Genomic DNA, 24713 nt, shown 5'->3' with positions numbered 1-24713 from the left:
TATTTTCCTTTAAAATGTCAGTAGAACAAATTTCGACGTACAATCAGTAATATTTTTTGGTTTTTCAAAAAAGCGACTCCGGTGGGACTCGAACCCACAACCTTTGAATCACTACATTTTCAATCTAGAAGTCCAATGCGCTGTCCATTGCGCCACGGAGCCACCTGTTGGTTGCTCCGGACTTTTACTACATATTCCTGTGTCGAGTCCGGCGTATACAAAGATTTGATTTTGATTTATTACGTTATGGAATACTGACGAGACTCGAAGAACACCGCTCACGTTTGTGCCTGTGTCTGTATAATTGGGGCGATTTACGACATTTACGACGTCTCTAATTTGTGCTGACAACCATGTCTGTCGTTAATTAAAAAACAAAAATACACATTACTGGTACTGCATATACTAATATTGTAGCTGCATATATACTGTACAAGTACAAATGAGTTATAAGTGTTTGTTTCTAATCATTTAAATATGAAACTGGATAAACACTGACCTCTGGTGGCTGAACATCTTCGTAGCACAAAACACACTTTAGGTGCATTGTGGGACATGTAGTCTACATGAACCACAGAAAATAGCTCGGCATGTTCAATAGAGGCTATTAAAGCGTTTTACACGAGTGTCGAATGTTATCAGAGCTCCTTCTACATAAATATGTCTTAATTTTCATTTTAATTTGGTTGAATATAGCCCAATAAACGCGCACTGTCCAGTTTAGGAACTTTCCGTCTGAGGGACCGACGTGATTGGCTTGGTCGAGTCACATGACTACAGCTAGTTTTGCCTCCCAGTTCTGGAGCAGATTCCGGTTGTTCGACGCGCATTCCGGATCATCATCATCATCATCATCATCCTCGACTCACCATTATCTTCATCAGTCACCATCCTCTTCCTCCTCCTCATCCGAGCGTTCCCCGCTTCCAGCCGCGCAGTTTTCCAGCCACAGCAAAACGGCGACGTTCTCGATCATCATGTCAGCGAAAATGCGTAATTGCCGCTCCCAAGAACTGGCGTCAAGATTTATTTTGAAAATGCATGCCAGTGTTTCGTGTTTTGTAGGTCGTGAGCGCCACTTCGGAAGTCGGGAGTGGATTAAGTTACAGTTGGATTATTGGCCTGCTCTTTCTCGTCACGCTGTTTCTCGCTAAGTCGCCGAAAACAAACCAGGTAAGCAAATGAAATGCAACATTATTCCTTGTTTTTTTCTTCTCTCTCTCTCTCTCTCTCTCTCTCTCGCCCGTAACGTTTCTTCATCACACGCATGCGCACTTCTTTTCGCTCATCAGACAATTGGAATGGGGGAACCCCGTTTATTCCCGCACCAGGACAGGAGAAACAAAAGCAACGTTGCACGGGCCCAGTGCGCACTGCAGGCCCCGATTAAGTAGGACAGCAGTCCCTGTATGGACCCATTGTGCCTGCAATGAGCATTTGCTGTTATTATTTCAATAGGGGGGGGGGTTAGAGTTACATACCAGCAGCACAACTCCCATCCCCCCCTTTAGGTCTGCCATTGCACATTACACGACGAGTGGACGTTTCAAACAATGGAAAATAAATGCAATAATGATCGCAATTAAAATAAATCGGATTCAGGATAACACCAAATGTACATCGCGTACCATCAGACCTTTCAAAATGGCCCATTGCATGCTGTTTATTTGTAGACGCCTCACCACCACTAAGCTGCTCATCTTTGCAGGTGAGGAATTAAACACAGCTGATCAGTGGTCAGTGTATGAGGAAATGAGACGAGACGAGACCTCGGCTGCGCAACTGATCAATTCCTGATGTCCTCTTTGCAGCCAAGTAAATAAACATCATCGCTCACGATACAAGCAAACTGTGATACTGTTCGATTAGGCCTCTTCGCAACAGAAGAAGAAGAAGAAGAAGAAGAAGATCGGTAACTCGAGCGAGTTTAACTGATAATATTCCGAGTATATACGCAGTACAGCAGTGGTGTCCAAACTACGACCCGGGGGGCCATTTGCGGCCCGGCGTCCATTTTTTTTTAGTGGCCCGCCATATATGCTAAAAAATGGCATTTGACTCAGTTCAAATCAAATAAAAACAAAAATGTTTGGAGAGGGTCAAAGTAAGAAGGGAGGGTGTTGAAAAACACAGGTGCTATTAAAGGTTATTTTAGTTCACGAAAAGTAATGGAAAAAAACGAAAATTCAAACCAACAATTTTGTTAACTATAATTATAGCAAAAATGTCCTTCGTTTTCGTCTTTGGTAATGAATTGAATGCGTGAGCCTTTGGGGATGATTTATTTTGATATAAAGGGGAATAATGACGTTGCGCCATGTTGTTTTTTAAATATTGCGTACAAGTAATACACATTAAAAAAAAAGCAAAAAAAATAATACTGAAACTAACTCAAATAAAACTAAGCATTTATTAAATAACTAAAACTAATTAAAAAAACCCTAACAGAAGCACCCTGAAAACTAATTCAAACTAACTAAATTTAAAAACAAAACAAAATAAAAACTAAAATGAAAATTTCCCAAACTATAATAACCTTACTGCCATATTGCAAATAAATTATTTGTACAATTTCTCTTCATAACATGATGTGGCCCTTGCGTCCTTCTGATTTTCTGTATGTGGCCCTCACATGAAAAAGTTTGGACACGCCTGCAGTACTGTTAATACAATCGAGCGAGCATTAAAGACATTTTTTTTCTTCTTTTTTTTCCCCGACAGGTCAAATGTCTTTCCGACGAGGTGTGGTGCGTCAGAGCAAGTTCCGCCACGTGTTTGCGCAGGCGTGGAAAGCCGAGCACTGCCTGGACGACGTGCGCGTGTCGCGGGTGACGTGGGACGGCCCGCTGAGCGCCGTCAACCCCAAATTCATGGCCGTCATCGTCGAAGCGGGCGGCGGCGGGGCCTTCCTGGTGGTCCCCGTCGGCAAGGTTTCCGCACGCCTCCTCCGCCTTTGCGGCCTTTCGTGGCGCGCGCTTTTCACAACGTTGTCTCCTCGCCAACAGAGCGGCCGAATCGATCAGTCGCACCCGACGGTGTGCGGCCACGCGGCGCCGGTTCTGGACATCCAATGGTCCCCCCATGACGACAACATCGTGGCGAGCGCCTCGGAGGACTGCACAGTCAAGGTCCGTCTCGATTGGCCGGTTCCTCTCGAGCCGCTCGCGTTTCGGTTTGTCGCTTCCGCTTTCGTGCAGGTGTGGCAGATCCCCGACGGGGGCTTGACGGCGCCCATGACCGAAGCCGTCGTCACCTTGGAGGGGCACAGCAAAAGGGTGGGCATCCTGGCGTGGCACCCCACCGCCTTCAACATCCTCTTAACCGCAGGTGACAACAAACAGCCCGCGCGCGCTCTCGGAGAAACCAGGATTACATACCGTGAGGGCGGTCAAAAGCGAGGCTATCAATTCATCAGCAGATACCGTGAGACCATGCAAAAAACACAAAAACAAAAATCAGGCTGTGGGCTTAATCAACAGATACTGTGAGACCATGCAAAAAAAAAAAAAAGAGGCTATGACTGAGTTAATCAACAGATACTGGCAAACCATGGAAAAAAAAATAAAATGAGGCTATCAGTTAATCAACTGTTACTGTGAAACTATGCAAAAAATTGAGGCTATGAGTTAATCAACAGATACGGTCAAACCATGCAAAAAAAAAAAACATGAGGCTGTGAGTTGATCAACAGTTACCGTGAAACTATGCAAACAAATGAGGCTATGTGTTAATAAACAGATACTGTGAGACCATGCAAAAAAAAAAGAAAAAAGACTGAGTTCTTCAACAGTGAGACCATGCAAAAAAAAACGAGGCTATGAGTTCATCAACAAATACCGTGAAACTATGCAAAAAAAGAGGCTATCAGTTAATCAACTGTTACTGTTAAACTATGCAAAAAAAAGAGGCTATCAGTTAATCAACTGTTACTGTTAAACTATGCAAAAAATTGAGGCTATGTGTTCATCAACAGATACGGTCAAACCATGCAAAATAATGAGACTATGAGTTAATCAACAGATACGGTCAAACCATGCAAAATAATGAGACTATGAGTTAATCAACTGTTATCGTGAAACTATGCAAAAAAAAACGAGGCTATGAGTTCATCAACAGATACCGTGAGACCATGCAAAAAAAAAAAAAAAAAAAGAGTTAATCAACACCTTGCTGGCCACCTCTCAACCCGAGTAACTAAATTGCAGTCATAGCGGAAACGAAGCGGCCAGTTCACAAAGCGACGTGTTTTTGTTTTTGTTTTGTTTTCCCCCCCGTAAGGTTGCGACAACGCGATTGCGGTGTGGAACGCGGGCACGGGCGAGCTGCTGTACCAACTGGCCGACGCCCACCCGGACCTGATCTACAGCGTCAGCTGGAACAAGAACGGAAGCGCCGTCTGCACCGTGTGCAAGGACAAGGCGCTGCGCGTGATTGACCCGCGGAGGGGCGTCGTCCTCAAGGTCGCCCGCCGCGCTCGCCCCGGAGACGTTTTTTTCCCGCCGTTGGGATGACGCCATCTGGTCCGCTTGCAGGTGAGAGAAAAGGTCCACGACGGCACCAGACCCATGCGAGCCGTCTTCCTCTCCAACGGCAACATCCTGACCACGGGCTTCAGCCGCATGAGCGACCGACAGGTGGCGCTGTGGGACACGGTACGAGCGCAAACGTGAGCCTCGGGACGACACGTTTCGTCTTCTGTCAAATTATATCAGCAATGTCAAACAAATAAGCACAAATGTGTCTGGAGCCACAAAACATTTGAACAAATTCTACTGAGGGCCCAAGAGCCACTTCAAGCTATATTTACAACGGAAAAAGATGAAAGCAGCATCCAATATTCTTCTACCTTTCATCTTTTGTATTATTATTATTTTTTTTTAGACTTTTCTGTCAAATTTATGGCCATTTTTCTTCCTTTTCCCTCCTCCGTTTTATGTCTATTTTTTTTACGTTCCCCCCCACCCGCTGAATTTTTGCTAACACTTTTCTGGCTTTTTTTTGTTGTTGCAATTTTGTGTAAGTTTTATGGTCATTTTCAGGATTTCTTCTTTTGTTTTTGGACATTTTGTGGTTATTTTTGGAACATTTTCTTTTCCACCTTTTTTATTCAATTTTCCGACTTTTCCGTCATTTATTTTTGGTAATGTTATGCTTTTCATCTTCCCTTTTGGATATTTTATGGGGTTTTTTTTCTGTTTTTTTGTTGTTGTTTTTTTTAACATTTTGAGGTCATTTTTAAAAACTTTTTTTTTTTTTTTTTAAATCTACCTTATGTCTCTTTTTCTGACAACTTAAACATTTGGACTCTGACATTTTTTGGAATATGTAATAGATTTAAAAATAAAATCGAAATCATTAATTCATTTAAAGAACATTTCATCTAAAATAAATAAATAAATAAATAAATAATACATATATTGTTATGCTTTTCATCTTCCCTTTTGTATATTTTATGGGGGGTTTTTCTGTTTTTTTGTTGTTTTTTTTACATTTTGAGGTCATTTTTTAAAACTTTTTTTTTTTTTTTTTAAATCTACCTTCTGTCTCTTTTTCTGACAACTTAAACATTTGGACTCTGACATTTTTTGGAATATGTAATAGATTTAAAAATAAAATCGAAATCATTAATTTAAAGAACATTTCATATAAGATAAATAAATAAATAAATAATACATATATTGTTATGCTTATCTTCCCTTTTGGACATTTTTTTTTTTTTTTGACATTTTGAGGTCATTTTTAAATTTTTTTATTTTTTTTTTTAAATCTACCTTCTGTCTCTTTTTCTGACAACTTAAACATTTGGACTCTGACATTTTTTGGAATATGTAATAGATTTAAAAATAAAATCGAAATCATTAATTTAAAGAACATTTCATATAAGATAAATAAATAAATAAATAAATAAATAATACATATATTGTTATGCTTATCTTCCCTTTTGGACATTTTTTTTTTTTTTTGACATTTTGAGGTCATTTAAAAAAAATGTTGTTTTTTTAAATCTACCTTCTGTCTCTTTTTCTGACAACTTAAACATTTGGACTGACATTTTTTGGAATATGTAATAGATTTAAAAATAAAATCGAAATCATTAATTCATTTAAAGAACATTTCATCTAAGATAAATAAATAAATAAATAAATAATACATATATTGTTATGCTTTTCATCTTCCCTTTTGGATATTTTATGGGGGGGTTTTTTCTGTTTTTTTTTGTTTTTTTTTTGTTTTTTTACATTTTGAGGTCATTTAAAAAAAACATTTTTTTTTTTTTTAAATCTACCTTCTGTCTCTTTTTCTGACAACTTAACTCATTCACTGCCTTTGACAAGTATACTTGTCAATTGTATTTTTTAGAGCGGTGCTAAATGGGGGCGAATCTGAGCATGCTCCACTGTAAATATCAAACTTGGAAACAACTTTACTGATGCCCAACCACCGGTAGATGACATCATTGCCCCATTTTATAGGAAATAAACACAGTTTCAGAGTCCATGGGAGAAATGGCTGTATTTTGGCAAACCGACATTTTTCTGCTGTCAATTATAAAAGAACGGGACGGGACAAAAAGTAGGGAGTCTATTCTGTTATTTGGTAGATTCGGTTTATATATAATTATTGAATGTAATATCACGTGAGTATTGGAAATGTAAAAATTTTCTATAATGACTGGCAGTGAATGAGTTAAACATTTGGACTGACATTTTTTGGAATATGTAATAGATTTAAAAAAAAAAATCGAAATCATTAATTAATTTAAAGAACATTTCATCTAAGATAAATAAATAAATAATACATATATTGTTATGCTTATCATCTTCCCTTTTGGACATTTTTTTTTTTTTTTTGACATTTTGAGGTCATTTTTAACTCATTCACTGCCTTTGACAAGTATACTTGTCAATTGTATTTTTTAGAGCGGTGCTAAATGGGGGCGAATCTGAGCATGCTCCACTGTAAATATCAAACTTGGAAACAACTTTACTGATGCCCAACCACCGGTAGATGACATCATTGCCCCATTTTATAGGAAATAAACAGAGTCCATGAGAGAAATGGCTGCATTTTGGCAAACCGACATTTTTCTCAATTATAAAAGAACGGGACGGGACAAAAAGTAGGGAGTCTATTCTGTTATTTGGTAGATTCGGTTTATATATAATTATTGAATGTAATATTACGTGAGTATTGGAAATGTAAAAATTTTCTATAATGACTGGCAGTGAATGAGTTAAAATGTTTTTTTTTTTAATTTTAAATCTACCTTCTGTCTCTTTTTCTGACAACTTAAACATTTGGACTCTGACATTTTTTGGAATATTTAAAAAACGTTTCATCTAAAATAAATAAATTTTCTTTTTTTTTTGGTTTGTTTTTGTGTTTCGCTCCACAGGGAGCCACAGGACAGGCACTAAAGAGTCCTATGTGGCTCCAGGTTGCAGACACCTGGTCAGAGAATAAAATTGGCCTCCATCTTGGTCCATCATCTTTCTTCTTCCCGAACGAACGAACGCACGCTTACACAATTCCTCAATTTGTCACGTTGCAGAAAGACCTGTCGGAGCCAATGGCCATTCAGGAGATGGACACCAGCAACGGCGTTCTCCTCCCCTTTTACGACCCCGACACCAACATGGTGTACCTGCTGGGCAAGGTGAGGACGACGGCGGCCGTTTTCTTCCCCCAGGCCGCCGCTAACTCATCCCGACTTCCAGGGCGACTGCACCATTCGCTACTTTGAGGTGACGGACGAGTCGCCCTACGTTCACTTCCTCAGCCTGTACAGCAGCAAGGAGCCGCAGAGGGGGGCCGGCTTCCTCAGCAAACGAGGGGTGGACGTCAACAAGTGTGAAATTGCCAGGTGGGAATTCTGAAAGACACAATGTGGTCGGCGGGATGACGACAAAGGCTGAAACGCGACTTCTCTGCGGCCGCAGGTTCTACAAACTGCACGAAAGGAAAGTGGAGCCCATTTCGATGACCGTACCAAGAAAGGTAAAGCGGAATTGTTCTGTCACTCATCATATGTTACATCGACTTGTCTTTGGTCAGGTTTATTCACTCATTCACTCCCAGCCAATTTTTGGTCCAGGCTGTTTTACTGGATTTGGACTGATTGTGCAAGTGCTACAGAATATTGTGTTCTATTGCTATAAAAACATGGAACCTGCCAAAAGAAAGATTAAAGTCTCTTCTTTCATCAGAAAAAAACAAAAACATTTCTATCTGTTTCTGTTTTGCAGCAATTAGCATTAGAATCGAGCTAGGTTTCATCATTATTCACAGTTTATAACTGGAGAAAACAGCTTATTGCAACATGGCCCTGGTTGATCTCTTATACTCTGCTGCCACCTGCTGGCCGTTTTTGTAATAACCACCATTGCTTCAGTCATTCTCTTCAGTTCAAAACTGCATCAAAGCCTTCTGTATGCCCTAGCATAAAAACAAACAAACAAACATCTAAATACGTCTTTGGGACACTGGTAGTATTAAAAATTAAACGGATTTATACGTTTTTGGGAGCAAATGAGTTAATTATTCCTTTTTAGTTAAAAATAAATTGTTAGCTACTGTATATATTAGGGGTGTGAATTTCCTAGTACCTGATGATTCGATTCATATCACGATTCATAAATCACGATTCGATACCGATTAATCCCGATACAGATTTATAAGACGATTGTTGCGATTTTTATTTTTTATTTTTTAGAAAATACTCATCAGTAAACTTGTGCAGTGTAAGATTTGTATGAAAATGTATTTTTTTTAATTGATCTGAAACTTGAGTCTTATACAGGTTGTAATCGGTTTCATGTGTGAACAGCATTGAAATCAAATATTAATGTTCCATAAATATAACATTCTTTCATTTTTTTTCCAAAATCTGAGAATTGCGCGATGTGATATCGCGATATATTGCCGAATTGATTTTTTTTTTAACACCCCCTATAGTATATATCACTGGTGTAGTTTTTTGTGTATCATTTTAAATCAATCAAATATTAACACCTATTAAATGAGATCAATGAATAAAACGCATTTGAACCAGTTTGAAGGAAAAACAGCTAATTTACACATGACATTTTTTTTTAAATCTTGGTTTGTTGTGTCTCGTGCAGTCGGATCTGTTCCAAGGGGACCTTTACCCGGACACGGCCGGCTTAGAGCCGGCGCTGCCGGCCGACGAATGGATCGCCGGCCGGGACGCGCCGCCGCTGCTGGTGTCCCTGAGCGGCGGCTACGCGGCGCCGCCGTCCAAGCACCGCGACGCGGTCCGGAGCAAGCCGGCGTTGGCGTCGCAGGACTCGGCATCGGCGCCGGCCGCCGCCGCGAAGGAGCCCGAGGACGAGGAGCCGCGCGCCGTCGCCAGGGAGACGGGCGGGAACGTGGAGAGGCCGAAGCGGGAGGTGCGGCGCAACATGCGACTTTTCTGGGACTCCAGTTTGAAATAATGAAGAAAAAACAAAACGTCAGGTGTATGTTTTGTAGGGGCGGGAACACGGCTCACGATAACGATTATCACACGATGTGACGATACCGCGATTATCGATATATCGCTCAGGTAATAAATGCCCGATAATCTACGCTAAAACTAATCATGAAATAATAATAATAATATAAATAAATAATAAAAATAAAATAAATAAATATCATTAAATGCCTACTGCCCAAAGCCAGCTGAGATAGGCTCCAGCACCCCCCTTGTGAGGACTAAAGCGGTCTAGAAAATGGATGGATGGAAATATCAATAAATAATAATAAAAATGAAAAAAAAATAAAAAAAAGTAGTAATTCATCACATTATAATAAAAATAATCTAAATAAATGTAATATAAATACATAATATATAAATATGTATAATATATATCAAAATGTGAGGAGCAAGCGGTTCTGAAAATGGATGGATGGATATATAAAAACATAAATAAAAATAATAAACAATATAAAGATAAAAAGTACTAATTCATCATATTATAATAAAAATAATCTAAATAAATATAATATAAATACATAATATAATATATAAATATGTATAATATATATCAAAATGTGAGGAGCAAACGGTTCAGAAAATGGATGGATGGATATATATAAAAATAAAAATAATAATAATCAACAATATAATCATAATAATATTAATAATGTTTAAAAAACTCATGAGTCTTCTTCGCCTGAAGACTTCCGTCCATTTCTCCACCACTCTTATGAGGTGCTCCCCCTAGTGGCCCTCCAAAGTAATTGCTCAATAAGTCATGAACAATGGAGCCGTTAATAGTGGCTGTACATAAACGTACAAATATCGCGATACTTGCGTAGGCGTATCGATAATCTATCGGGAGACAAAGTATCCCGATTTTTCACGATACAGATATATCGTCACACTCCTAATGTTATTTCTCGTTTTTTGGGGTTTTTGTTTTTCCCCAGGACGACATTCTGAACGAGCTTCTGTCGGAGATGAAAGCGTTGCGTGCCGTGGTGCTCGCTCAGAGCCGGCGCATCGAGTTGCTGGAGAGGCAATTGGCTCGCATCGAGGACGGCGATGTGTGAACAAACGACTTTCAAGAAGAACCTCGAGGGTTAATATTATTTCATCAGGTAGTTGAACGCTGCTAAACTGTGATCAGATCCGAAACCTCAATTTTACCACGTAGCGCGTAAACGTAATCTGGAAGAAGAACGATCCAAGTGTGAAGGCTAGCTGATGAGTTTTGTGAATTTAGAACTTGGTGTCAGTTGAACGTTGGTTTTCTTGTATCGCTGTTCAAGTTTGTTGCTTTTTATTTTGATTTGGAATGATTTGTTACTCGCTCTGTTTTACATTCCCACCTTTATATGCACTGATCGCAACACTTTCGATGTGGTTGTAGCAAATGGAATAAAGTGTCGTTTGTATTCACACCAACTGATTTCTTATCTATTTCTTGGGTTGGAATAAGATCAGATCATCTTGAAATTTTTTTTTTTTTTTTTTTTAAGTGTATTGCTTTATTCTCTGAACAAAATTACATCGTAATGTATAATTAACTCATTTGCTACCAAAGACGTATTTATACGTTTTTTTGTTTTTTGTTTTTTTTAATGCTAGAGCAGGGTGCGAGGCTTTGACGCAGCCTCTGACCTGAAGAGGTCGCTTAAAGCAATGGTAGTGATTACAAAATTCGGCCATCAGGTGGCAGCAGAGTATAAGAGATCAACCAGGCCCACGTTGCAACAAGCAACATTTGTGAATAATGATGAAACTTAGCGATATTCTAATGCTAATTGCTGCAAAATGGAAACAGATTTTTTATAGCAGTAGAACGCAATATTCTGTGGGCCTTGCAAAAATCAGTCCAAATCCAGTAAAACAGGGTGAATGAGTCAATTGTACAAAAATAAATCTCTTAAAAGTTTTAAAGATACAGTAAAAAACTTAAAGGGATACTTTACTTATTTAGCCATTTTTGGTCGTCAAACATTAATATTTTTTGCCTATAATAAATTTGATATTTTCATTATTTTTCAGGTTCAATTAGTACCTCTCAAAACACATTTTGCAACTTACTTCACTTATTATTGCTATAATGGGCTAAATAAGTGAAGTATCCCTTTAAATACATATTTTCAAATGTTATGTCAACTTTCTTGATAATATCACTTCCTGACAAATATTCTTTTTTTAAATTGTAAGTCTAATTCAAAATGACAATATTTGGTATAAGTTTTCATTTTTTACCATCCAAACTGCAGTATCAGTTTGAACGACTATTTTTGAAACGTCTTCCTCTTTCTATAAATATCGAATTTTGCTATTTCTCCGCCCCCCCTCAAATCAGCTCGCATTTTCCCGCCTCCCTCACAAGCACGTTGGACTCCAAACAAGTCAAGTCTGCTGGGCCTCCACATTTTTTTATTTGATTTCTTTTTAACTAACGAACCACTTGCTCAACGTGGGTACGTATTTATTTTTGCCACGTTTCTGAGTTTTTTTTTAATTTATAATTTTCGCATTATGCTTTTGAATTGTCAGTAATTACAATTTTGTTGAGACTGGCACCACGCGGTTGCTAGCTGTCTTATTACTACTTATAAAGTTTTTTATTTTTTTATTATTATTATTCTACTTGTTGGACTAATAAAATGTCTTCCGTGCAATACATGCAAGCTGTCTGATGCCGCTCAATTGTCATTGCTTCAGGAAACCTGCAAAACTGCAAGCTATCTGCCCACTTCCTGTGCACGCAGGCCTATTTATCCTTTTCTCTGTACGAACACGCTGCGTGACACTTGAACAGTGATGTGGTTTATGCTTGGACCAACTCTCAAATATGTGGCCCAAAAATGAGTTTTGGTAATTCCGTACTGCCCGGAAACCTGATATGAGCTTGGAAAATGTCTGTGAATTTCCAATATGTGAGCAGGTTCAGATAAAGCCAACAAAAACGGAACAGTTCAATCATTTCGTGGACTGCTTTGAAATGCAATAAACACGTGCTACAGTTTGTGATTCTGGAGCGGTACATTGAAAAATGATTCAAAAATATTGTGATTCCTTGAAACACAAAATTTTGGATGCGTTCGCCTCTATTGTTGTCGTTGACATTTATATGTTTGCATGAAGCTAATAATCACGCTGAAACACTCTTTAAGCTTTTGATCAATTTCAAGCCGCCTCGCGCAAAAAGGTCCAACTTTTTAATTAAACGTGGTTGGCTCGTAATAGTGCACATGCAGCGGGGACGCAAGTTTGTCCCAATTTTCACATTTTCCGCATCGAGTGCTTCTGATGGAGAAGCGCGTTGAAAGCGATGACCGAAGACGAGATTAGCCGCTAGGATAAAATGTGAACTTCCTGTCATGGTTTGGGGTTGGTTGTAGTTTTGAGCGGGTTTTGAGTTTGTCATCATGTTCCTTTAAGTTTCTGTTACGTTTGTGTTTGCCTGACTTCCTGGTGTGTCAACCAATCAGAACCCTCTGCCACTTGTGTCTTGCCCAGCTGTGTCTCTTTGTGTCAATTAGTGTGTGTATTTAGTCTCTTGTCTCCCGTTTGTCTGTGTCGAGTCATTGTGGTTTCCTCCCGTTATGCTGCCCATTTTTTGCCTTTAACTCTTTGACTGCCAAAGACGTTTCATGATGATTAGTAAAATTCCAATGAATGGAATGCGATCTTTCATTTCGTAGCCGCATTGTATATGTAGTAAAGGCAAACAATATTCTTTTTGCCTTGAAAGATGAGTTAAAATGCTCAAAAGTGGATTTTTTTGTTTTGTTTTGATAACGCCTGGCAGTCAAAGAGTTTTAAGTTCCAACATGTTTTGCCTTGCTTGTTTTTTTGTGGATGTTTTGCTTGTTAGCCAGATTTTTTTTTACCTCCTTGTTTTTGTTTCATTAAATCCCTTTATTTGACTACATCTCTGCCTCCATCTTGTTTCCCTGCACCACCATTACACCTCAATCGCAACACTTACAAGATGAATTCAGCATTGTTTCTTTTTTTGTGTGTGTGTTTTATGTTGCCCAACTAATTTCAAGAAACCTTTGACTGTTGTCTGTCCATCTTTACGTCAGGTATGGCTGACTCCACCACGACCATCGTCTTGCTCTTTTTCGTCTTGGTCGGCCTGGTCGTATTGCTCGTCGTCCTGTACAAGAGGTTGAACAAGGAGACCAACGGCGAATACACCTTGCGGCACGTCGTCTATAAGGAAGGAGGGCTCCGGGACGGCGCGAGAAGGGTGACGGCTGCCCTGCGGACTCGCCTGGGAGTCCCATTGTGGCCCCGCGGCAATCCCGAAGACGACGGGGAAGAAATGCGGGATTTTCAGGAGGAGCCCAGACAAAAGGGGCGGCGCTGTAGTAGTCGATTTAGCAGCAGCAGCGGCAGCCAGCCCGGTGAAGGTGAAGATGAAGATGGCAAGCCACAAATGTGGGGCGTCAAGGCAAGGAGAGAGAGTGAGACGGAAGAGGCCTCGACGGGGCCTGATGTGTTTGTCAATTTGAATCACTTCTCTGGGAGCGTCATGTGGTCTGAGGAGGACGCCAGTCGCACAACATGAGCGACTTCTACTTTCCTTTCACCCTCCAATAAACGCCACACCTCAAACGCGCACCTCCTTCACATGAGATCTGAAGACATCTGGGAAGAGGACGCTGACCTTGGACAGACCAGACTTCCTCAAATTGATGAAGTTCAATAAATAAATGACATATGTACCTTAAATAGACACCTCGACAGGTTTCAGAAAAAAGGTCGTTTCTCCAAAAGTCCAGATTAACCTAAGAAATGGAATATTCCTCAAATAGTGGTCCCTGCTCTAATAAATGCTTTGAGTCAACTGCGAATGTACTTGAAAATAAATGCCAGCGTGCCACGCCTGAAAATGACTCGCTTCCTTCACATTCTGTAGCAACATAAGCTTTTTAAATCAAGTATTTTCTCCTAATCGATTCACTGCCAGGTGCAGTTGAATTAAATAAATGCCTGAAATAGATTTCCTCGTTCCTCATTAGGCTTTAGAACTCACGTCCATCCATCCATTTTCTGAACCGCTTGTTCCTCACAAAGGTCGCGGGGGTGGGGTGCTGGAGCCTATCCCAGCCGGCTTTGGGTAGTAGGCGGGGTAGAAGTAGAACTCACGTATTTGCTCCAAAAGTCCTCAATGACTACAGATCAGGATACAAAATGTGGCCTGAAGTCTATTAGTTGCCCTCATTCATTGTCACTTGAATAATACATAAACACCAGACTACAAATTGATAAACAACCTCCCTACTTACTATTAAACCATGTGTCATGTCATAGACATATCGTATGACACATTAAACTAATATAAATATATACAGGAGAAAGTAACAAGATTGAGCAATTTCTGATCGATAGTTGATTTCTGTATAAATACACACTTAAGTCATTGAGTCTACGTCAGGGGATGTAGCTCAGTGGTAGAGCGCATGCTTCGCATGTATGAGGTCCCGGGTTCAATCCCCGGCATCTCCACTGATATATATTTTTTTTAAAGCTAGTTTGAAAATGACTGTTTCCAACGTCATAAAATAACCTTATATAAACAGCAATACAGCTCATCGAGGTCTTTTATGATTGGCTAAAGGGAATCTTATCTCCATTTTGATTGGCTTTCGTTTGGAGGATTAATCGAACTGATGTGATTTCATGAGACTCATATGCGCATTTAATGAAATGATGAAATTACTAACATTGGTTATTTCGAATTTATTTCATTTCATTTTTTTTATTTTTTTTTACGGTTGATGGGTATATCGGGGGGCGGTGGGAGGAGGGTGGTCGACCAGTTGCTGCTGCCCACCCGGAACTACAAACACGGCAGGTACGATTTGCATCGGTGGCGAATATGTCGCTAATAACGCGCATAGGCAACGTCAACGCAACAAGATGGACGTTGGTGGGTAGTCGCGTTGCCGTCGAGGCGTCGACGTGTCGGGACGACGCCGAGTAGGATGTTACTGGCGTCCGCCGTGGTCGTGTGGGAATGGCTGAACGAGCACGGCCGCTGGCGGCCCTACAGCCCGGCGGTGTGTCACCACATCGAGGCGGTCATCCGGAGCGAGCCGCGCTGCGCTAGCGTGGTCCTCGGCCAGGTGGACTCTCGCCTCTCGCCCTACATCATCGACCTGCAGTCCATGCACCAGTTCCGCCAGGACACGGGTGAGTTGAGCGGCCCGCTCCGGAGTCGCATCCTGCCTTCCATCTTAGTTGTGGCGCAAAAGAAATGACGTCTTGTTTTTGCACTTGTGCAACTAGTCCGAAAGTAATGGGACGCGGTGGGCGTACAACGTTCGAGCGTCAAAAACGCATCAACCGGCAGAGGAACAAATTGATTCAGGCAGGGGGATTATTCAAGATGGACGTAATTCGAGTCCCTTTCACGAAAGCCGGTGCTTTTCCGTGTTCTGTGTAAACGGCAGGGACGCCGAATAGTGGAACAAAATCAAAGCCTTCACATTTTACACCTTCAGTTGTGCATTGGCATCATACGACTTACCCGACTTACGAGTTTACCGCAGATACGTGATGTGGTAACAGCTCCACACTGCCGTTGTTTCTATTTATGCTGTGATACGATTACAAAATGCCTCATATAAACGCCACCATAGCGGAATGATGATGCAAATATTATGGGTTTGTTTTCGAGAACCGTATCGGGTCAATTTTGGCCTTATTTTTATGTATTGGGTGCCGATGGAGGCTGCCAATACCAACCACCGATCCTTAAAGTAGCCTTAAATATTTTCACTTCTCTTCTGATGAAACATTAACTTAAAACTAGTTGAATGGTACATTTGCCATGACCTGAGGGGGTCTGTATCATTTTTACTGGCATCAGCAACTTTGAGGAGGATGGTTGGTAGGAACACTGCCACACAAAAAAATACAAACGTGCTGAATGCTTTACGGCATACGTCACTTCCCCCAGTCAATTGGATTGTTGAGTCGATTGATGCACGATTACTGCTTTCCTGGCAGAAACTGCAAAACAACTGAAAAGTTTTGTCTGATGAGACAAAAAAGAAAAAGGACAGTCAAGGATCAACATTGGCTTTTGTCCATATGGCGCCGCCATAATCAACGTAAACTGAAAGTTCCTTCGTGTTGCTTTAAGGCAAAGAAAATCTGACCTTGACTATATCCTCCTTGGCTGTAGATGGCGCTATACTGCAGCTGTTTGACACAATGGTGCATCGACATCTGCATAAAAAGAAAGTTTGGTTCACCATGTTTTGTCATTGCGTTGAATGAATTTTTACATTTCTGAAGTACTCGGTATCGGTGAGTGAATCAATGAGTGAGTACTTGAAGTGGGATCAGTCTGAGACGAAACATCCACTTTTGCCCTTCCCCAGGCACCCTTCGAGCGGTCCGACGCAGCTTTTACGAGCCCACTTCGGCGCCCGGCCAGGGCTGGCTGTGGGAGTGGGAGAACGACGTGGGCAGCTGGACGGCGTACGACACGGAGGTGGGCATCGCCATCCAGGCGGCGCGAGACCGCCAGCAGCCCTGGCTGGACCTGGCGCCGCTGGGTTTCTGCTACCTCATCGACTTCGGGAGCATGACGCAGATCAACGGGCAGACGCAGCGCTGCCGCCGCATCCAGCGACGCGCCGATTTGGCGTACCCCTTGGTGTCGGGGCCCCTGCCCAAATCCCACCACGCGTGGGCACTCGCGTCCGCGCCTCACGCCAGAGGAACCGCGGACCTTCCCGCAGGGGGCGCCGGAATCCGCATGGGCGGCGCAGGGGGAGGTAACGGGAGCGCGTACCCCAGCGGGGCCTTGCCCGCTTCAGCCGTCACCTCTTTGGGAGCGCCGTGTGCCTGCCAGCAGTGCATGCTGCTGCTCAGCGTCAAGGTGGGCGCCGCGTCCAGCGCGCAAACTTTGGGTCGGAGACCGCCGCAGACTAAACCACCCAGTCCCAAACTGAACAGTCACCTGACCCCCGGAGGGGCCTTGTCACTGACCCTCCCACGGTTGCCAACCATCTCACGGTCGCTGTCCCCTCACAGGACGTCCGTCGTCGGGGCGACGGGCGGCCCCGGCCTGGGTATGGGAAGCGCGGGTGTCGTCGGCGGCGGCGGCTTCGCGCACTCGCTGTCCCTTCTCAGCTCGGCCACCGCCGCCCTGTCCCTCAACTCGGGCCGGCCGCCGCCCCCGTCGCTCCCCCCGCCGCCGCCGCCCTCGCTGGCCACCCCGCCTCACCCTTCCGCCTCGCCGCCCCGTTCGACTCCGGCTTCGGGCCCGCCTCCGGCCTCGGCCCGCGCGCCCTCACCTTCCGCCCGCGTCCTGGGGCCGCTGTCCGCGTCTCTGCCGCAGCGGTCCGGCCTGGCGGGGCTGAGCCGACCGGCGCTGCAGCGTCTCGCCATGGCGCAGTCCCGCGCCCTCATCGCCTCGGGGTGAGTAGACGCGTTTGCACGTTTGTCAGGATCGTCGGCTGCGCGCTCGGTCCCGTTGTCAGGCGAGAGTCCATCCGGCAGATGGGTGAGCCTGCTGGCACCCGCGTTAGAAAATCAAGAGCCCTCCTGATCAAAATCCAGAGATCGCCACCTGTTGCTCACTGATTATCTCGCCAAGAGCACAAAGGACAAGAGATGTTCTTTTGATGACCTTATGCTGCTCTCGTGGTTTGTTAGCAGTTATGCTGCAATCGAAATTAGGTTAATTGGGTGCTCCAAATTGTCCGTAGGTGTGCGTGTGAGCGTGGATGGTTGTTCGTCTGTGTGCCCTGCAATTGGCTGGCAGCCAGTTCAGGGTGTACCCCGCCTACTGCCCGAAGCCATCTGGGATAGGCTCCAGCACCCCCTGCGACCCTTGTGAGGAATAAGTGGTCAAGAAGATGGATATATTACTGTATATATTCCACAATTAAGAAAAACAAAAACAAAGTTGAACTTCATTTAAGGGTTGCTCCTGTCCAAGAGTTTCCTATTCCCAGATGGAAGCGAGCTTAAAGCGCCGGCAGATTAGCCGCAATCCGAAGAACGTGACTTGCCGACATGCTTCTCCGTGCTTGTTGGTAAACAAACCAAGACAGCCACAGGGAGCGTGTAATCACATTGACCAGAATAGGAAGTCAACTAACCTATTATCTGATACAGTATTTATCTGTACCTTGAGAGGAGATTTGAAGAAAGATTGCATTATTAAACTGGAATAGTGAAAGATACTTTATCCTGCTCGAAAATGAATAATTTTGTTTGACCTTGTCATCCAAATCTGGATATATTTAAAAAAAAATTTTTTTTACTAAGGATGAGCAAAAATAGCATTAAAAAAATGGGGCGTGACATTGTAAATAAATTAATTCAATTCTTTAAAGAAAAAAAAGTAGCATTCTTTCTTGGTATATAAAAAAAAAAGATTTAGTTTTAGAACTATAAATACTACAATCCAATTTCGGATTAGCCGAATTGGGTGAAAGTTTACAGAGGGAAAGATGAGCTATGCCGGCCAAATGAGCTTCCTTATGGCCTCGCGGGTAATCCATGATGTGACGACTGAATGGCCTACAACCCGAGTTAAGTCACCAGATGGGAAGCGACGGATTAGCCCTATAAAAGAGTGAGGCGAGGTGCGACAAGTCACGTCGCCGCTCAACACGACCGTCGGAGCAGGAACATTTTTTTTCTTTGTCTCCATCTGGATTATTGAAATATTCCCGGAGATGACCGTCATCAAAAGTGGCCGGCCGTAAGTATCGAGTAGAGCGTTTCTTTCTTTTGTTTCCGCAGAAAATAATGTTTTTGCATTAGTTGTGAATGCTCGACTTTAATGTACTTGTACTTCGGACGCACGCTTGCTGTAAGCTGACACAAATGGCACATTTTGTTCTTTGAGAAGTCAGTTGGCGACAAACCACATGGGGTCTCGTACCTCGTAAGAATGCTCTCGATCAATGCTTTCTGGTTCTCTCGATATTTTGTTAATAATGCACCTTGTGCACGCCCATCCCAGTCAATCTCTGGGATGGCCGACTACTGTCCTCAATTGTTTTTCATTTAACCGCAAAAAAAGTGCCGCCTCTGAACCTCTCTCTTGTCCATGACTGTGCAAAAGCTCCTTAACCTGCTGCCGCGAGGTCGAACATGACATATGCCGCGGCCAGCTGTGTGGAAACACACCACCTGCTCACACCAGACTGCTCACATCTTAGCACCTTAACGCCGACCTGCCACTTATCGATGGGTGTCTTCTTTTCTTTTTGTGCAGGGTGCCGACGGTTCCCGTGAAGAACCTGAATGGCTCCAGCCCTGTGCACCCCGCCCTGGCTGGTGAGCATATACGGCGATGCAGTTATTATATAGTTAAGATCATTTTGAGACTTGACTATCACGACATTGCAACCTTTTTTCCCCTCTAAAAAAAAACATTTATGGAGTCTTTTACTAGGCCAGTCTATTAGTCTTTTACTCGATGGGGGACAGATCTGGCCTGCTGGCAGGACAGTCTAGGACTCTTACTCAATGGGGAACAGGTCTGGACTGCTGGCAGGACAGTCTAGTAGTCTTTTACTCGATGGGTGACAGGTCTGGACTGCTGGCAGGACAGTCTAGGACTCTTACGCAATGGGGAACAGGTCTGGACTGCTGGCAGGCCAGTCTAGGACCCTTACTCAATGGGGAACCGGTCTGGCCTGCTGGCAGGCCAGTCTAGTAGTCTTTTACTCAATGGGGAACAGGTCTGGCCTGCTGGCAGGACAGTCTAGGACCCTTACTCAATGGGGAACAGGTCTGGACTGCTGGCAGGCCAGTCCAGTAGTCTTTTACTCGATGGGTGATAGGTCTGGACTGCTGGCAGGACAGTCTAGGACTCTTACGCAATGGGGAACAGGTCTGGACTGCTGGCAGGCCAGTCTAGGACCCTTACTCAATGGGGAACAGGTCTGGCCTGCTGGCAGGACAGTCTAGGACCCTTACTCAATGGGGAACAGGTCTGGACTGCTGGCCGGCCAGTCTAGGACCCTTACTCAATGGGGAACAGGTCTGGCCTGCTGGCAGGACAGTCTAGGACCCTTACGCAATGGGGAACAGGTCTGGACTGCTGGCAGGCCAGTCTAGGACCCTTACTCAATGGGGAACAGGTCTGGCCTGCTGGCAGGACAGTCTAGGACCCTTACTCAATGGGGAACAGGTCTGGACTGCTGGCAGGCCAGTCTACTACTCTTTTACATCTTTGGCGCAAGGACACACGTTGATTTCCAAATACAATTTGAAATGTGTACGGCATTGTGATAATGAAAAAAATCGCAAAAGCCACAAAGTTTAGCATATTCCCTTTTCAGGGATTACCGGCATCCTCATGAGTGCGGCGGGACTTCCTGTCTGCCTGACCCGTCCTCCCAAGCTGGTGCTCCATCCACCGCCGGTCAGCAAGAGCGACATCAAACCCGTGCCGGGCCTGGGCCACTGCTGTCGCAAAACCACCAAGAAGCAGGCCCGCAAAGGTTCGGAAAGAGACAGAGGACAAAAGAAAAAAACATGTTCAGAAAGTGCATCAAAGCGCATCACGTTCTGTTTTTTTTTTTTTTGGTCATAGGTAGGACCCCTGAGGAGGTGGTGAAGAGATACCTTCAAAAAGTCCGTAATCCCCCTGAAGAGGTAATTTATTAAAATTGTTGTGATTTTAAAAAAGCAGGTGACTGACGTGTAAAGTTTGCAACTGCGCAGGACTGCACCATCTGCATGGAGGTCCTGTCGGGACCGTCGGGCTACAAGGGCCCCGGCGTGGGCGGCATGTCCCGCGCCGAGTCGGTGGGCCGCCTGGCGCAGTGCGGCCACCAGTACCACCTGCAGTGCCTGGTGGCCATGTACAACAACGGCAACAAGGACGGCAGCCTGCAGTGCCCCACCTGCAAGACCATATACGGCGTGAAAACCGGCAACCAGCCTCCCGGCAAGATGGAGTACCACGTCATCCCCCACTCGCTGCCTGGACACCCCGACTGCAAAACCATCCGCATCATTTACAACATTCCTCCTGGCATTCAGGTGACGTCTCTCCTACCTCTCCATGTATTTCGATTTGTGTGTTATTGCTCCGCACGATGTGTTTTTGTTAGTTGAGGTCATGAACCGGCTGCTCTCTTTAGGGCCTGGAACACCCAAACCCCGGCAAACCCTTCACAGCCCGCGGCTTCCCGAGACACTGCTACCTCCCGGACAGCGATAAAGGACGAAAGGTAGCAGATGATCGACAACATATCATTGTTTTGTTTTTCTTCATATATGTAGTTCTACCCGTCCGCTTGAAACACACTGCAAACATTTTTGAAGACATTCACAAGCATAAAATATGTACAACAGTTGTTTTCACACTTTTTACACCCAAGAAGCACCTAAAAAAAATAGCTCTCTAATCGAAGTAAGTAAATAGTCATTCTAGCCATTCAAATGCATTGCATAAGTTAAATAAAAAATGTACTTAAATACAGTCAACCCCCGCTATTCGCATGAGATAGGGACCGAGCCGGTTTGCAAATAATTGACCTCCATTAATTAAAATAAATTGAACTCCTCCCCCAAAAAAAGGTCTTCGATGTCTATTCTAAGGGACGCCCGTTTCCTCCGTATTTGCTGTGCATGATTTACAGACAAGCAGCGGGTGCAAAAACATACTGCCAAGGGTCAGGAAGTACTTGCAAGTAGTGTTGCCCCGAACATAAGTTTATTTTTTTTAACTTCAGCTTAAGCATTTAAATAATTTTAATTATGTGTGGATGGTTCAGACGTGAATTGTGAGAGTATACTGTATTCACGTATTGCAAATAATGTAAATATTTAACAGTAATTAGTTTTTAATAATAATAATTTATGTGCCCTTTATTGTTTTGTTTTGTTTTTTCCAATTCTTGCATATTTTTTTTATGGTCCTAAATACCGAACACACATTCTACTTAGCAATTCTCATTTCATTATTATTCAATAAAGAAACTAAAACCCATGAACAAATAAATTGGCAAATTTACTGGTCACACATGGGCGATTAGATGCAAAAAAAAAAATTGTTGCGGTGTCTTAAATTTTAGGAGCAAAATGGCAACAATATTTAGGGGCAGTTTGGAGCCATTTAACAGGACTTTGGCGGACTGCTACTCGCTATTGTGCATAAAAAACAACAACAACTATGTTCCTCCAAAGGTTATTGGGCACAGTTTTGCAAATTTTCACCCCCACCAAAACTAGTTTTGCCTCAAAACGGTCGTTATTCTACAAAGTGGAAGCCAATTTATGAACATCCACTAGAGGGAGCCCACATGGCACACTTTGAGAATCAGCAGCCTCACTAAAACTGCACAGCACTGATGAGTGCATCCAACTCCAGAAAGTGTAAGGCAGGCCTACTTGTTCAGGTCCTGAGGCTGCTCCTGGTGGCGTGGGACCGCCGCATCATCTTCTCCGTGGGCACCTCCAGCACCACCGGCGAGTCGGACACGGTCATCTGGAACGAGGTGCACCACAAGACGGAGTTCGGCTCCAACCTGACGGGCCACGGTTACCCCGACCTGGGCCACCTGGACAACGTTCTGGAGGAGCTCAAGGCTCAGGGCATCAGCGAGGACGAATGTCTTCCCGGAGAATGAGCCAAACGTGAAAACGGATCATGTGGGAAAAATCATCTTCGGGGGGGAGGTCATGATTTTTTTTTTTACCTTCAAGCAGGGGTGGGGGGGGGGTGGGGGGGGGGGGGGGGGGGAAACCTAGCTTTTGATTTGGCCCGCCTGCCTAACCTCAGAGGAGCCCCATAGCCTCCGTTTATAGCTTTGGAATGGAAAAAAAAAGTACTTTTGTTTGCGTTTTAGGCACAAATTCAACTTAAAACTACCAACATTTTTAATCTGTCCTACTAGCGCGTGCTGAAAGTTAGCATCTGTCTTAGCGTTTTCACAGACGTTCTTACGGCTAACAGGAAAAAAAGCAACAGTCGTTTACCGTTTGAAAGTGTTTTTAGGCTGAAAAATGCTGATGTCATGTAAAATAACAGACTTTTTTTTTTTAAGTAATCCGTCATGTGTTAGTTATCATTGCCTCAAAAGTGGTACTTTGAATGTCTGCTTCATTACTGACCGACGGGTTGACCCGGAAACTGGTAAAAACTGGTTGCCTTCAGGCTCCAAAAGGATGATGTCATGTAAAATAGCCAACAAAACATCTTTCTCCTTCCATCACGTGTAAACGAACTGTACAAAAAAAATAGTAACATTGAAAGTCCGTACTCGAAGGTTTGCTTAACATGAAGACATTTTTTGCCTCCAGTTAATTATTTTTTTGCCATTGCATTTTTACAAATGCTTCACTTTTTACCAGGAAAATTGTAATTTTCCGTTTTCATCCGTTTCAGTTTCAAAAACAGTGATGTCACGTCACCGAAAAACAAAATATTTTAAAAATGTTTTGCTTTGAACAATCTTTTGAGTCCACCACAAATCGTTTTTTTTGTTTATCATGTTACTTATGAACATTTTGAGACAATATTTTCCCATGCATTCGCGACGGTGCTCTGAGGACTCCCCCACCCCCGTCTTAAAGGCACAGTGACAAACATTAACCGTGATCGGCTGCATGACCTGCGATATTGCGTTTTTTGACACCACTGTGCACATCCAGTACAAGTCAGTCAGTGTTCAATTACTTCATACTGTGAGACGTCATGTCAAGAATGTTAAGTGCCACTCCGGCAACTTGATTTGAGCATGGACATTTGCTGACCTCTAGAGTTCCTTTTGATCAACTGCATTCCATTCTGTTCACGTCACTTCTGACAATATTGTAAAACGAACGATCAGCTTTAATGTGTTTGTATTTGGATTTTGCATTGACTTTTTAAAATGTATTTATTTGCATATTATTTAGGTACAGATGTTAAAGTTGTTGATGCATCATTGTTACGTTACGGTCATTTTTGCAATGAAAATGGTATGTTACTATTAAAAGCATTTATATTTTATGTGTGGATGTTTGCACCTTGTATGTATGTGTTATATATGTGCACAAATTTGAATTAAAAGTTTGTTTGTTTTTCCTCCATTTGTGTTATTTTAAAGCAGAGCCGCTTTTATTTTAGAAATATTTACTTTTATTTTAAATTTGCATTGGGAAGATTTAGTTAATAAATGTAACTAATAAAATGAACAGAATACTCAAATACAAATATAATGAACTGAATTTGCTGTAAAAGCATTTAAAAAAAAACCCAACCATA

The 24713-nt window shown here is 42.9% G+C and overlaps 3 protein-coding genes, 1 long non-coding RNA gene and 2 other non-coding genes across 14 annotated transcripts; 4 read left to right on the top strand and 2 right to left on the bottom strand.

The window, feature by feature from the left end:
* Window positions 1-73: 73 nt before the first annotated feature.
* trnar-ucu (transfer RNA arginine (anticodon UCU)) lies at window positions 74-162 on the bottom strand. Its single transcript is given in 2 exon segments — window positions 74-109; window positions 126-162. It is a non-coding gene; the product is annotated as a tRNA-Arg (tRNA).
* A 623-nt stretch (window positions 163-785) lies between these two features.
* Window positions 786-10909, top strand: coro1b (coronin, actin binding protein, 1B). Of its 9 annotated transcripts, none has more exons than XM_077498735.1 (13): window positions 787-979; window positions 1066-1173; window positions 1812-1912; window positions 2722-2930; window positions 3006-3128; window positions 3198-3327; window positions 4279-4460; window positions 4533-4652; window positions 7553-7657; window positions 7719-7864; window positions 7941-7998; window positions 9123-9410; window positions 10432-10909. In XM_077498735.1, exons 4-13 carry the CDS (start codon window positions 2727-2729, stop codon window positions 10552-10554), a joined length of 1479 nt encoding a protein of 492 aa, XP_077354861.1. In that variant the 5' UTR covers window positions 787-979; window positions 1066-1173; window positions 1812-1912; window positions 2722-2726; the 3' UTR covers window positions 10555-10909. The 9 variants fall into 9 exon arrangements, with proteins under 9 accessions (XP_077354862.1, XP_077354861.1, XP_077354858.1 ...); XM_077498732.1 differs by adding an exon at window positions 1674-1708 and having other exon boundaries at window positions 3006-3327; XM_077498734.1 differs by adding an exon at window positions 1674-1708 and having other exon boundaries at window positions 787-993; window positions 3006-3327.
* A 418-nt stretch (window positions 10910-11327) lies between these two features.
* Window positions 11328-18951, bottom strand: LOC144003736 (uncharacterized). The gene is made up of 3 exons (XR_013279048.1): window positions 16817-18951; window positions 16642-16711; window positions 11328-16517 (listed from the first exon to the last, which is right to left on the bottom strand). It is a non-coding gene; the product is annotated as an uncharacterized LOC144003736 (long non-coding RNA).
* LOC144003735 (uncharacterized) lies at window positions 11844-14367 on the top strand. Its single transcript, XM_077500264.1, has 2 exons — window positions 11844-11940; window positions 13555-14367. Exon 2 carries the CDS (start codon window positions 13557-13559, stop codon window positions 14040-14042), a length of 486 nt encoding a protein of 161 aa, XP_077356390.1. The 5' UTR covers window positions 11844-11940; window positions 13555-13556; the 3' UTR covers window positions 14043-14367.
* On the top strand, window positions 14912-14983 carry trnaa-cgc (transfer RNA alanine (anticodon CGC)). Its single transcript has one exon. It is a non-coding gene; the product is annotated as a tRNA-Ala (tRNA).
* On the top strand, window positions 14964-23168 carry dtx4a (deltex 4, E3 ubiquitin ligase a). Its single transcript, XM_077500263.1, has 8 exons — window positions 14964-15670; window positions 16867-17911; window positions 19725-19786; window positions 20797-20958; window positions 21051-21112; window positions 21182-21502; window positions 21604-21693; window positions 22864-23168. Exons 1-8 carry the CDS (start codon window positions 15463-15465, stop codon window positions 23092-23094), a joined length of 2181 nt encoding a protein of 726 aa, XP_077356389.1. The 5' UTR covers window positions 14964-15462; the 3' UTR covers window positions 23095-23168.
* The last annotated feature ends 1545 nt before the right edge of the window (window positions 23169-24713 follow it).

Source organism: Festucalex cinctus, chromosome 16 (genome assembly GCF_051991245.1).
Source record: "Festucalex cinctus isolate MCC-2025b chromosome 16, RoL_Fcin_1.0, whole genome shotgun sequence".
NCBI lineage: Eukaryota > Metazoa > Chordata > Actinopteri > Syngnathiformes > Syngnathidae > Festucalex > Festucalex cinctus.
The sequence above is the reverse complement of the archived record's forward strand: the minus strand, read 5'-3'. Positions and strand labels throughout refer to the sequence as shown.

Bases quoted from the DNA above. Each gene is read 5' to 3' on its own strand.
- coro1b (XM_077498736.1), top strand. From the start codon at position 2,727: ATGTCTTTCCGACGAGGTGTGGTGCGTCAGAGCAAGTTCCGCCACGTG. The intron at 3,328-4,278 runs GTGACAACAAAC...CCCCCCCGTAAG, and splicing joins CAACATCCTCTTAACCGCAG to GTTGCGACAACGCGATTGCG. The intron at 4,653-7,552 runs GTACGAGCGCAA...GTCACGTTGCAG, and splicing joins AGGTGGCGCTGTGGGACACG to AAAGACCTGTCGGAGCCAAT.
- LOC144003735 (XM_077500264.1), top strand. From the start codon at position 13,557: ATGGCTGACTCCACCACGACCATCGTCTTGCTCTTTTTCGTCTTGGTC.
- dtx4a (XM_077500263.1), top strand. From the start codon at position 15,463: ATGTTACTGGCGTCCGCCGTGGTCGTGTGGGAATGGCTGAACGAGCAC. The intron at 15,671-16,866 runs GTGAGTTGAGCG...GCCCTTCCCCAG, and splicing joins CCAGTTCCGCCAGGACACGG to GCACCCTTCGAGCGGTCCGA. The intron at 21,113-21,181 runs GTAATTTATTAA...GCAACTGCGCAG, and splicing joins TCCGTAATCCCCCTGAAGAG to GACTGCACCATCTGCATGGA.